The 13,059-nt window shown below is 41.5% G+C and overlaps 1 protein-coding gene across 1 annotated transcript in view; it reads left to right on the forward strand.

Moving 5' to 3' along the window:
• cntnap5a (contactin associated protein family member 5a) overlaps positions 1 to 13,059 on the forward strand; it is a 267,130-nt gene that overhangs the window by 107,156 nt on the left and 146,915 nt on the right. The window contains exons 4-8 of the mRNA XM_034186315.1: positions 1,380 to 1,527; positions 5,998 to 6,201; positions 7,911 to 8,095; positions 8,320 to 8,463; positions 9,317 to 9,587. Coding sequence (XP_034042206.1) covers positions 1,380 to 1,527; positions 5,998 to 6,201; positions 7,911 to 8,095; positions 8,320 to 8,463; positions 9,317 to 9,587 — 952 coding nt within the window. The remainder of the gene's footprint in view (positions 1 to 1,379; positions 1,528 to 5,997; positions 6,202 to 7,910; positions 8,096 to 8,319; positions 8,464 to 9,316; positions 9,588 to 13,059) is intronic.

Raw genomic sequence — 13,059 nt, forward strand, 5'->3', positions numbered from 1 at the left:
CAAAATGTAACATTTCTAATAATTTTGTGACTTCATTCTATTTTCTTTTTCACTAGTTTGAAAACTTATTCAGTGATGTTTGTAGTCTTTCTCAACTGAAGCCAAACAAGGCCACTGGCCCAGATGGCCTGAAAGTCCGTCTACTCAAAGACTGTGCTCCTCAATTAACTCACAGGAGTACCCAAATCCTGGAAATTCATATAATAAGGCCTATACCAAAAAAGCCAGGGGCAAGCAAACCTGAAGATTGTCGGCCCATTGCCATAACCTCCATATTATGTAAAACTATGGAGAGAGTTTTAGTTGGCCTCCTGACCACCACAGTTGATCTTGCTGGACATGATCTCAAAGCAGCTTTCACTTGCTAAAGCACACGCTCGGGTTTTGTTTGTAGACTTCAGTGCAGCTTTTAACTCTGTGAAATTACATATTCTTCTGAAAAGGCTGATTTAAATGTTGAAAAGGGCCTGATGCTCTGGATCAGAGACTTTCTGTCTTGTCGCCCTCAAAGAGTTTGTGCTAACAACATTCTGTCGCTCATCATAAGCACTGGCTGCCCACAGGGTAGCGTTCTTTCACCTCTGCTCTTCTCTCTTTTTACAAACAAATTTGCAGTTAATGACACAAACTTTAAACTGATTAAATACGCGGATGACATGGCCCTAGTCGGCCTGCTACAGAAGTGTGACTCCTCTGGTGAAGCCTCCTATCTCACTCACATTAAGGCTCTTGAAGCTTGGTGTCTCGACAGCCAGCTGGAAATCAATGTGTCTAAGACAAAGGAGCTTGTTTTTTTACACAAAGCAAGAACTGACCGTGCAGCCAGTTTCACTCGATGGCCAGCTTGTTGAAACGGTTGAAACTTTTAAATATCTTGGTACAGTTCTTGACAGTCGTTTGAGCTTCTCTGAAAACACTGATTTTATCTTTAAGAAATGTTCACAGCGACTCAGGCGCTACAGAGCTCAGCTGGCCAAAGGTTCTTTTAAAAAATCTTTATACCAAATGCCGTCGCCATTATGAACTCGACAAAGTGACCAATCCACAGATAAAACCTGAACTGCTTTATTTCTGTTTTATTTAATTTTACTAGATCTTCTTTTATATTTTATTTATTTTACTAGGTCTTATTCTACGTTTTCCTTGTGAAATTGTTTTGTTTAAGAAAAGCATACATTTGTTTTCCTCATTATTAAGAACTGATTTTATTTTTAGAATATGTTTTTCATGATATATATATATATATATATATATATATATATATATATATATATTTTTTTTTTTTTTTTTTTTCCCCTTTCTGACACTTTGCTGTTGTGACGCTGTCCGGCTCAGCACTTCTATTCTGACTGTGAACTTTTGTCTGTCTGGTCCTGCAGAGGTTTGTGGGTAATGTGAATTCTGAGGCCGTGGTCCAGAACAAGCTGTCGCACTCGGTGAGGACTCGTTTTCTGCGCTTGGTCCCGGTGGACTGGAACCCGAGTGGCTGGCTGGGCCTCAGGCTGGAGGTGTACGGCTGCTCATACAGTGAGTGAAACCAGCATGCTGCTCATCATCGTCATCATCTGTGACTCACAGCTGCAGTGGAGACAAATAATTTCACTCCATGTGTGTGATTCATTTTTAGGGAGAGAATTTTTAAAAAATTAATGCAAAAGTCAGGATCCTCAGTCACATGATGGTGACAAATACAGAAAAAACATCAACAAACCACCTGTCTCATATTCTCTGTGTGTCAACCATTTCCTGGTAATTTGATGAAAATTACATTTATTTCAGAATATGCACTTTATGAATGTAATGCCATTAAAAATAATTAAGGCCTTCAAACCTAATTTGGACATATGGCCCCGGTACAAAGCAGGTCCACTGTGAAGGTTTTTGAGTCACTGAACAAATTTTCACAGTATCTGGAAAGTATTCACAGCACTGCACTTTTTCCACAGGTTTTTTTTTTTTTTTTTAATGTTACAGCCTTATTCCAGAATGGATGAAATTATTTTTTTTCACTCAAAATACCCCATAATAACAATGTGATAAAAGTTTTTTTTGTAATTTTTGCAAATGTATTCAAAATATAAAGACTAAGAAATCACATGCATATAACTATTCACAGTCTTTGCCATGAACCTCAGAATTGAGCTCAGGTGCCTCCTGTTTTCCACTGATCATACTTGAGATGTTTCTACAGCTCAACTGGAGTTCACCTGGGGTCAATTCAGTTGATTGGACATGATTTGGAAAGACACACACCTGTCTACATATAAGATCCCACAGATGACAGTCAGAGCACAAACCAAGCATGAAGTCAAAGGAATTGTCTGTAGACCTCAGAGACAGGATTGTCTGGACGCACAAATCTGGGGAAGGAAACAAAAACATTTCTGCTGCTTTGAAGGTCCCAGTGAGCACAGTGGCCTCCATCATCTGTAAATGGAAGAAGTTCAGATCCACCAGGACTCTTCCTAGAGCTGGACTCCCGTCTAAACAGAGTTATCAGGGGAGAAGGACCTTAGTCAGGGAGGTGAACAAGAACCCGATGGTCACTCTGTCAGAGCTCCAGCATTCCTCTGTGGAGAGAGGAGAACCTTCCAGAAGGACAACCATCTCTGCAGCAATCCACCAATCAGGCCTGTATGGTAGAGTGACCAGACAGAAGCCACTACTTAGTAAAAGACACATGGTAGCCCACCTGGAGTTTGACAAAAGGCACCTGAAGGACTCTCAGACCAGGAGAAACAAAATTCTCTGGTCTGATGAGACAAAGATTGAACACTTTGGTGTGAATGTCAGGCGTCATGTTTGGAGGAAACCAGGCACACAGCCAAGATATCAAAGGAGTGGCTTCAGGACAACTCTGTGAATGTCCTTGAGTGGCCCAGCCAGAGCCCAGACCTGAATCCCACTGGAGAGAACTGAAAATGTCTGTGCACCGACGCTCCCCATCCAACCTGATGGAGCTCGAGAGGTGCTGCAAAGAGGAATGGACCAAACTGCCCAAAGATAGGTGCACCAAGCCTGTGGCATCAGATTCAAGAAGACTTGAGGCTGGAATTGCTCAACACTGTGTTGATGCACCTTTGGCAGCAAAGGGTGTGAATACTTATGCACTTGTGATTTCTTTGTTTTCTATTTTTAATAAATTTGTAAAAATAACAAAAAAAAAATACTTTTTTCATGTTGTTATTGTGGGGTGTTGTGAGTAGAATTTTTAGGGAAAAAATGAAGTTACTCCATTTTGGAATAAGGCCGTAATATAACAAAATGTGGAACAAGTGAAGCGCTGTGAATACTTTCTGGATGCTCTGTATCTTCATCTTTTTTCTTTTTTTTTCTTTTTACAATTTTAGTCACATTGATTTGATTTTTGATTTGTTTAGATTTGATTTGTTTATTTAGCACAAAATAAAACTCATACAAAATAATATATATACATAAAAAACACAAAAAGAGAGGGAGAGGAAAAAAGAAAAAAAGTACAATATAAGTAATGTGAAAGGGAGTGGTGGAAGCCAAAAGGCTTATAGAGAATCCACTCCCAAACAAAGCAAACATAACAGAATACAACAGAATTACACCATGTTTTCCAGATTAAAACAAGTCATTGTAAATGCTCCTGCAGGATCTTCACTTTTAGTCCATTTTTATACATATATAAGGTGATAGATGGATTCACAAGATGTGCTACATTATCATTCCAAGATTTAACGCCATGATATCTGATGTGATGCTGATAACGAGTCATTCTATGCAAAGGTAAATGCACAGGTGCAGCCTGCCTGGTCGGATAATTATGAATTTGATGGTTATGCACAAAATAATATTTAATGAAAGAAGGCCACTTAATATCATAGAGAGCTCTGAAAACAGACAAGTCAAGAAAATATTTATATGGAAAATATTTAAGAACTGCAATTTAAAAAAAACAGAGGTGCACTTGGAGCACAAGGTTTCAAACAAGTAGTTATTTGAGCAAATTTTTTCTGTAGAAGAAATATTTTGTTTATATAAGTTGCAAAGGTACTTCCCCATACAATATTACAGTAACTTAAATATGGATAAACTAAACTATAATATAATGTTAAGACATTTGTGATGTATTAAATATCTTGTTTTGCTTATGATTCCTACTGACTTGGTTATTTTTTTAAAACATGATCAATATGTTCTCTCCAAGACAGTTTCTCATCTATCCACACACCCAAAAAACATATGGATTAGACCCTAGATATTATTTCATTATCGATGCAGATTTTCATTACAACAAGATTACATTTTTTATTGTCAGCAAATAACATAAAATTTTTTATATTTAACGATAATCTGTTGGCTTTGATCCAGGTTGAATAATTACGAAGATTATTTAAAGTACTAAGCAAACCATCAATATCTTTGTTGGAAATAAAAAAAAGTAGTATCATCAGCAAACAACAAAGGGAATGTAGTAGTAGAAACAGATGCAAAATCATTAATATATATTATGAACAATAATATATATTATTACATAGAATTCTGAATAATTCTCTCACCTTTGATTCCTTTAAATGAGGGGGAAAAAGACATTCCTTTCTCCTCAAATAGCTGAACAACAAACTCTTTGGTTTTCTCATATTTGATGATTATTAACATGATGATTATTAACAGCACATACTGCTGCTGCCATTTTTTGTGTTATGTACGGTGCGAGTGTCAGTACACTGTGAAAGACACCGATGGTGAGCGGGAACAAACGCTGGAGGTTTTACACGTGTTGCACAGAGAAACAGGAGGAACATTGCTGTGCAGCTCAGACCGCTGCTTTACCGCCTGTGAATCTATAAATTCATAAAGCCACGCAGGAGACTCTCTGGAGTCAAAGTGAGAAAAGCTCCCAAACCAATAAATGCTGCTGAAGAAGCAGTGGAATCAGTTTCACGCAGAGCCCAAAACCTTAATAGCAGCTGTGCAGGTGAGACGCACAGATATGATCTGCTTTGTCCACAATGCATTAAAGTTAAAGTCAAGTCCGCAACGTCACCGAAAGCTTCACATCACCTCCTGCAACAAACCAGGAAAAGCAGCAAAAGGAACTGTCAAACTGGTGGCGCAGGGGCCAGTGAAGGCAGGCGAGCTTCTTATGATGTAACAAAAACTCTGCATGTGAAACTAGATGAGAACTACAACCGTATGTGGTTGTGAGCGGTGAGACTGTTTCCTTTCAGTTCCATCCACTAAAGCTTGTAACTCCTTTAGAGTTGTCATGAGTGTTTTGGTGGCTTTCCTCACTCATCTCCTTCATGCAAGCTCACTCAGTTTTTGAAGGCAGCTGGCTGTAGACAGATTTTCCTCACTGTGTCAAACTTTTCAATGTTCTACCAGAAGAACTCAGAAGGCAAATTAAAGTGGATCATTTTAATGCAGCAAGACAGGGGACAGGAGGTTAGAGTCTGCAGTGAAATAGATATGATGCTGGGCCCCATCATGACAGAGAGTAGACTTGAGATGATCATGAATCCTACCAATGGAAAAAAAATGTCAGTGGCAGAACCTGCCCCCAGGCAGAGGATGGCGATAAAGTGGTGGTGATGGGGTGGAAGAGGGGACATCTTGTCAGTAATCTGTAAACAATGAGACATAACTAAAAATTGTGACATTTTAAGGAATGCACGTGGTTCCTATTGGTTGAGAGCTGATGACTAATGGAAACACCTGCTTCATTTAGAGATGAAAGCTGATGTTAGGTAAGTGATTCTGAGTCCCTGTTTGTCTGCTACGCTGCATTTCCTAATGATTGATTAAAATACAAGAGACCTGTAACACTGAAAACCAGTTGGAGAACTTTTACGTGCTGGTTTGTCCTTAAAGGGGAGAACAACACACACCTGGACTGAAACAGTTTAGCAGGTGGTTGTCCAATTACTTTTGGTCTCAACCACCCATTCTTCCTCTGAGCCTCTGATGTGTTTTGTAAATTAATCTGCTGAGTCAGCATTTGATGTGGTTCGATGTGTGTTTCAGAGTCGGATGTGGCAGACTTCGATGGCCGAAGTTCTCTGCTGTACCGATTCAACCAGAAGTCCATGTCCACGGTGAAAGATGTGATCTCACTGCGCTTTAAGAGCCGCCAGGCGGAGGGCGTGTTACTGCACGGGGAGGGCCAGCGGGGCGACTACATCACACTGGAGCTTCATCGAGGAAAAGTTGCTCTCTACCTCAACCTGGGTGAGGAACCAAAACAAAAACATAAAAAAAAAAAAAACTGGATGATGAACAAAAATGACACCAGGGCGAGTTGTAGGGCAAAAACAACAACAATAACAACAACAATCTGAGTCAGAGACGAGAACAACGACCTGGCTGAGGAATGTCGCGCTTCACTTCCTCTCTCTGTGCTATCAAACATTACCGATTAATAATTCAGTTTGCTCTTTTTTCTGAACTGGTGCTGCTCAGATGATTCCAAAGATGGAGCTCCTGGGCTGCTTTGGCCCGACTTTTAGTGCATCCTGCTCGATATCAATGCCCATATCGATTGTTGACTCAGTTCAATTCATTATCTATTGCTTTATTGATTCTTGATCAGTTTGCCGTGTGGAAGAATGTCAGCAAACACACGTTTGCAGCATCAGTGCAGCTGCTTTCCTTGTTTCCAGATGTAGAGTTTGACATCATCACATCTGATATAATAATAATATTAATAATAATACTAATAATAATATTAATAGGAATAACAACAACTTCTCAGTTGAAAATGCTGCACATTTGATGAGCTTTTGTCACCATCTAGCAGACAATTTCAGAATTTCAGGGCATCTGTTACATTTCCTACTTGAAACTAAAATTTTAGTGAAAAGGCATTTAGAAATGTCAGAAATGCCTGATTCTTTTTTTGACCCCCCCCCCCCCCCCCCCCCGAGTATTAATGTATTAAAAAAATTAAACTTGAGAGTTTTGCTGTTCTCGAGTTTTAAAATACAAAGGTTTTCTGGAAGAACACGAAAGGACGGAATTTCTCCCTAAACATTCGAATGCAGTATATACTTATACTGAAGATGTTATACAAGAAGATTCCTTGGCAGTCCTAAAGCCTTGGCACAATGCAATGAAAGAATGTATAGACAGTTTCTTAGCACAATAACTCAAAAACAAGTATGATCATTTTATAACTCACTAAAATAGAACATAATGAGGAAAAACATTGATTTGCAACTGAGCTATCCAAAAAGGAACTTTGTTTGACCTCTGTAATATATCCCATAGACATGTCTGCACGCTGCTGGACGTTTGCCAGATGCTGAAGTGTTGATGGATTAGGAGCAGGTGTGGTTGTCAGTCTCAGAGAGAGAGATTTTTTTTCAGCACAGAAATGTTCTAAAATCAAAGTAAACTGCTACTTTCTCATTGTTTTATGTTCTAAAATTAAATAAGATGGTCACAAATACCCACAACCATGCTGGAAGGATTTTATATGAATGCAGCCACAGCAGAAACTTCTTCTTTCACCCTCAAGATGTGATTTTTTTTTTTTTTTTTACCACCACTACCACTCTGGGGGTTGGTAAAGTTAGACCTTACCTGTGTGAAGCACCTTGAGGCAACTCTGTTGTGATTTGGTGCTATATAAAGGGAAATAAATTGAAATTGAAAAAAAAAATTACATATCGCTTGAAATGAGTTTGTCAGTTAATTTAAATTTCAAAGCCTGGGCCTAGTGGCCACCAAAGCCCGAGTCTGAGAAACACGAAATTTCAGGCCCCACCCATTTTGTGTAGCCATAAATTCTGCTAACCAGAGGTCAGAGATAAGAATCTGTAACTATGAGAGTAGTTCTGTCCACAGACAGCTGGTGGGAACTCCTATCATCTACCTCAGTGTCACATCAGCTGATGTGAATCGTGTGAAAGACCTGATGTTCTTGTTCTGCCTTCCAGATGACACCAGGCTGAGGTTCAACAGCGGGCGAGTCGCTGTCATCGTGGGCAGCCTGCTGGATGACCAACACTGGCACTCGGTCCTCATCGAGCGCTTCAACAAGCAGGTGAACCTGACAGTGGACTCCCACACCCAACATTTCCGCACCAAAGGGGAGGGAAACTCTCTGGAGGTGGACTACGAGGTCAGTCTGTCCAACACATCAACCCGAGCACACAGTCCTGATTCAGTATATTTCTGAAGCCATCTCTAGTCCCATTCGTTTCAGTTATTGACCTTTGTAGTAGAGGTGAGTAGATGTTTGTCCTGTCAGGATGAAGCAGAGGAAAATATCAGCCTGGTCTACTCAGAGCTGTCACATGACCATGTGAAGCTGAGTGGAACCTTTGTGCTCTTTCTTTGCTGTAGTTGAGTTTTGGAGGAATCCCTTTGCCCGGTAAACCTGGAACCTTCCTGAGGAAGAACTTCCATGGCTGCATTGAAAATCTTTACTACAACGGGAACAACATTATTGATCTGGCAAAGCGACGTAAACCTCAGATCTACAGTGTGGTGAGTCTTAAGACCTGCAACACAGCTCATAAAGGAAAATCTGGTCAATGGTTGATTTTACTGCTGATAAGTGAAAGTCTCGAGATCAACAAAGTAGCTGGAGAAGGCCAAGGGGACACCTACATTTTCCCTGACTGTGGTAGATGGATGGTGATTTTAATGATGTCTGGATGGACCCACTGTCTGCTTGTGTGGTTTCCATTGTGACTGAGTTGAAGCGCAGCACCAGCGTGTGCTCAGAGACTTGACTTGTGCCACCTCGACAACCAACAAAATCTTGGAGAAACTTGTTTTGGCTGCCTGTGTCTAGTTTAAATTGTGCTATATGTCACAAAAATGATAAAAATAGAGACAGAAAAGCTCATCAATGGGAGCAGATTGGACCAACTCTAAATGATGGTGATCATTGTTTTGCTTGTATCATACACTGACATGTTGTTGTCTCTGTATTGTTGTTGTTGAAGCCGAGCACTACTGTAGTGGGTTTTTCTTTTTTAATAAAACACTTGAGGATGACGTTTTCTCACCACTCTGTCAGCACTTTTCTTCCAGAAAAACAAAAGAAAATAAGAAAGCAGTGCATGGACACTAGCCCAGCGTCTGACGACAAAGATTGTCAGATGTCTCCAGCATATCTGTGTTTGGTGTGCATTTGTGATTTAGTTTATTTTTTAAAGAAGATAAACAAAACACTGGAAAATTTATGGTTCAGTCCAGCCAATCTTTTTTTCTGTGAATGACATGGAAGACATGACATTGCTAATAAAATTAGTCTGAGATCAGACTGAGCTGATGAATTATTCATAGTGTATCTGAAGCCATAAGTGCGTGTCCTTGGTTTCTCACCCTCCAGGGTAATGTGACGTTCTCGTGCTCGCAGCCCCAGCTGGTGGCCTGCACCTTCCTGAGCTCCAGCAGCAGCTTCATGTCACTGCCTGCAGCACCTCCGTCCACCATGGGGGGTTTCTCTGTCGCTTTCCACTTCAGGACGTGGAACCCGGACGGGCTGCTTCTCTCCGCTCGACTGAGTCCAGAACCCCAGAGACTGGAGCTGCAGATCAGCGGCAGTCGGCTACGTATGACCCTCCACAGCTCCGGACGACCAAAATCAGAGGTCTCTGCTGGTGAGGACTCATGACACAAACGTTTGTATGACTGAATTCATCCATTCACTCCACCAGAGTCAGTTCTTCTCACCACATCCATCTGCATGCAGGACCGGTACAGTAGATAGATTAGACGGAGCCTGTGACACAAATTCATCCTGTGGAACCTCCACATTTCTTAAAAGGTATAAAGCAAAAGCCAAACAAAAAATAACAGCTAAAAAAATATATATTTGCACAATAATATAAAAAAAAATCAGCACTTTAAAATTAAGGTTGAAGTGATAAAGTTAGTGATAGCTGATAAAGTGATAGAGTGATAAAGCAGCTTGGTCCCACCCTGGCAGAGGAATCTGGAGGTAGACGCGGTTTGAGCATCCTGATCAGACTGTGACAAAGCGTAACCATCTTAAGAGGGATGGAACCAACACTTCATCTCTTCCTCAGCAGAGGCTGAACCCATACTTGGGGTGTTGGCAGTGTACGTCCTCAGTGTGTGGGTGAGGTTTGACCTTATTCATGTGTCTCACTTTGGGGCGACTTGTGTTATGTGGCACTATATAATTGAATTTAATTAATTTAGGTTTTACAAGTAATTATAAGTTGAGGAGCACAGACGGGTTTTTACTCTATAGAGTATTTAAAGGACTCAGTGGGCCACAGGGACGTCTCTTATGCTGATTTTATGTGGAACAGTGTATCCACTGAGATAAGACTGACTTCTGTTTTACCTTGACAACACGTAGCTATCAGACACGGGGAGGTACGTAAGGCTTAATAAGATCTATCACATAAGAGGGCGTCTGACTGCTCAGATTACTATGATGTTATCATCAGGACTGATGCCAAGTGTGAAGCAACTGGGATCAGGATCAACAACTCCAAATTTGAGACCACGATCCTCTGTCAGAAAAAGGTAGATTGTCCCCTCTCAGTCAGGGGAGAATTATTGATAAATTGGAGGTTTTTTTTTATCTTGGGGTCTTGTTCACAAATGGAAGTCGGATGGAGCATGAGATTGATAGACTGACTGGGCGGCGTCTGAGGTCCTGTGACCTGTACACTGTACCAGACTGTCGTGGCGAAGACAAAGCTGATCCAGAAGGTGAGATTCTCCATTTTCCAGTTAGTGATTGTAAGTTTTGGGGAATGACCAAAAGAACAAGAACAAGCAGTGAAAATGAGGTTCCTGTTGCAGGTCTCAGGGCTGACAAGGTCAGAAACTCAAGGAATCTCCTATATAATCTCCTCATACATCTGGAACTGAACGAAGAAAGACTTCCAGCATAAAATGCACACAAAATTACTTTGAAGATCCCAATCCGCTGGTGATCTTGAGCAAACGGGAGCAGCGGAAAGAAAAAAGAACATCTGAGGTTTCATACGGTATGTGATAATAAAACCATGTAAAAAAAAAAAAGATGTCTCAGAAAACAGATGTCATTATATGTGCAGTGACGTGTCTCCTGATTCTGAAAAAAAAAAAATATTTCAGTAGTGGACAGACAATCCACACATATCAAGAACATGGATTGAGGATTTATTTGCTTTATGAAGTGAAACTTTAACTGCAATGCGTCAAAACCTTAAAGCCAGTGAGTGTGGATGGACTTTGCATGGACACAGAGCTTGAATATTTAATCATCAGACTCTTCTTCAACTTCATCTGCTGGCTTTTGGTCGCAAATTCAAACCCGAACGTGAGAGACAGGATCCATGAAAAAGTCTGGTGTCCTGTCTGTCTGCCTGTCTGTGGAAACAGATGCACAATCTGACACCAAAACGACAAAACGTCTGCACAAGGCGCCCGTCTGTCTGCATGTTCTTCAGGCTTCATTCACAGGTCTCTCCTGCAAATGAGGCGCTGAGTCTCAAGGGACTGCCTGTATAAATAAAGGATAAATAAAATAAAATTCTGCTGGATCGGGATGACCCGCTGGCCCGATCCATCACACATCACGTTAGCTTCACGATTTTATCTTCTTAGTCCGACATGAAATCCTCATTTCCTGAGATTCATGTAGAAAAATGTCATCCACAGTTTGCACAACATCCAAAGGCGATCGTGAGATTGCTTTGCTAAGCTAACAAAGATAATCCTGTTTGATTAGAGACAGCGCCAGCTCTTACCATCTTCATGGTGTGTGTGTGTGTGTGTGGAGGGGGGCTCCCCAACAAATCAGCTTCCTCCAGCAGATTCTGAATGATATCTCATTCTATTTCTACCACTCCAGTGAGATACAGTTTATTCACTGCACAGGATCACCTCAACTCCAAATATGAATAGAAAAAAAAATGAATGTTTATGAGTTCAGTGGTAACGGCTGGAGGGAGGAGTTATGGAGTCTAATGAGTGGGGGGAGGAGTTATGGAGTCTAATGAGTGGGGGGAGGAGTTATGGAGTCTAATGAGTGGGGGGAGGAGTTATGGAGTCTAAAGAGTGGGGGGAGGAGTTATGGAGTCTAATGAGTGGGGGGAGGAGTTATGGAGTCTAATGAGTGGGGGGAGGAGTTATGGAGTCTAAAGAGTGGGGGGAGGAGTTATGGAGTCTAATGAGTGGGGGGAGGAGTTATGGAGTCTAATGAGTGGGGGGAGGAGTTATGGAGTCTAATGAGTGGGGGGAGGAGTTATGGAGTCTAATGAGTGGGGGGAGGAGTTATGGAGTCTAAAGAGTGGGGGGAGGAGTTATGGAGTCTAATGAGTGGGGGGAGGAGTTATGGAGTCTAATGAGTGGGGGGAGGAGTTATGGAGTCTAATGACTGGAGGGAGGAGTTATGGAGTCTAAAGAGTGTGGGAGGAGTTATGGAGTCTAAAGAGTGTGGGAGGAGTTATGGAGTCTAATGACTGGAGGGAGGAGTTATGGAGTCTAAAGAGTGTGGGAGGAGTTATGGAGTCTAATGAGTGGGGGGAGGAGTTATGGAGTCTAATGAGTGGGGGGAGGAGTTATGGAGTCTAAAGAGTGTGGGAGGAGTTATGGAGTCTAATGACTGGAGGGAGGAGTTATGGAGTCTAAAGAGTGTGGGAGGAGTTATGGAGTCTAATGACTGGGGGAGGAGTTATGGAGTCTAAAGAGTGTGGGAGGAGTTATGGAGTCTAATGACTGGGGGAGGAGTTATGGAGTCTAAAGAGTGTGGGAGGAGTTATGGAGTCTAATGACTGGGGGGAGGAGTTATGGAGTCTAAAGAGTGTGGGAGGAGTTATGGAGTCTAATGACTGGGGGAGGAGTTATGGAGTCTAAAGAGTGTGGGAGGAGTTATGGAGTCTAATGACTGGGGGAGGAGTTATGGAGTCTAAAGAGTGTGGGAGGAGTTATGGAGTCTAATGACTGGGGGGAGGAGTTATGGAGTCTAAAGAGTGTGGGAGGAGTTATGGAGTCTAATGACTGGGGGAGGAGTTATGGAGTCTAATGACTGGGGGGAGGAGTTATGGAGTCTAATGACTGGGGGGAGGAGTTATGGAGTCTAAAGAGTGTGGGAGGAGTTATGGAGTC

This window comes from Thalassophryne amazonica, chromosome 14 (assembly GCF_902500255.1).
Source record: "Thalassophryne amazonica chromosome 14, fThaAma1.1, whole genome shotgun sequence".
Classification (NCBI taxonomy): domain Eukaryota; kingdom Metazoa; phylum Chordata; class Actinopteri; order Batrachoidiformes; family Batrachoididae; genus Thalassophryne; species Thalassophryne amazonica.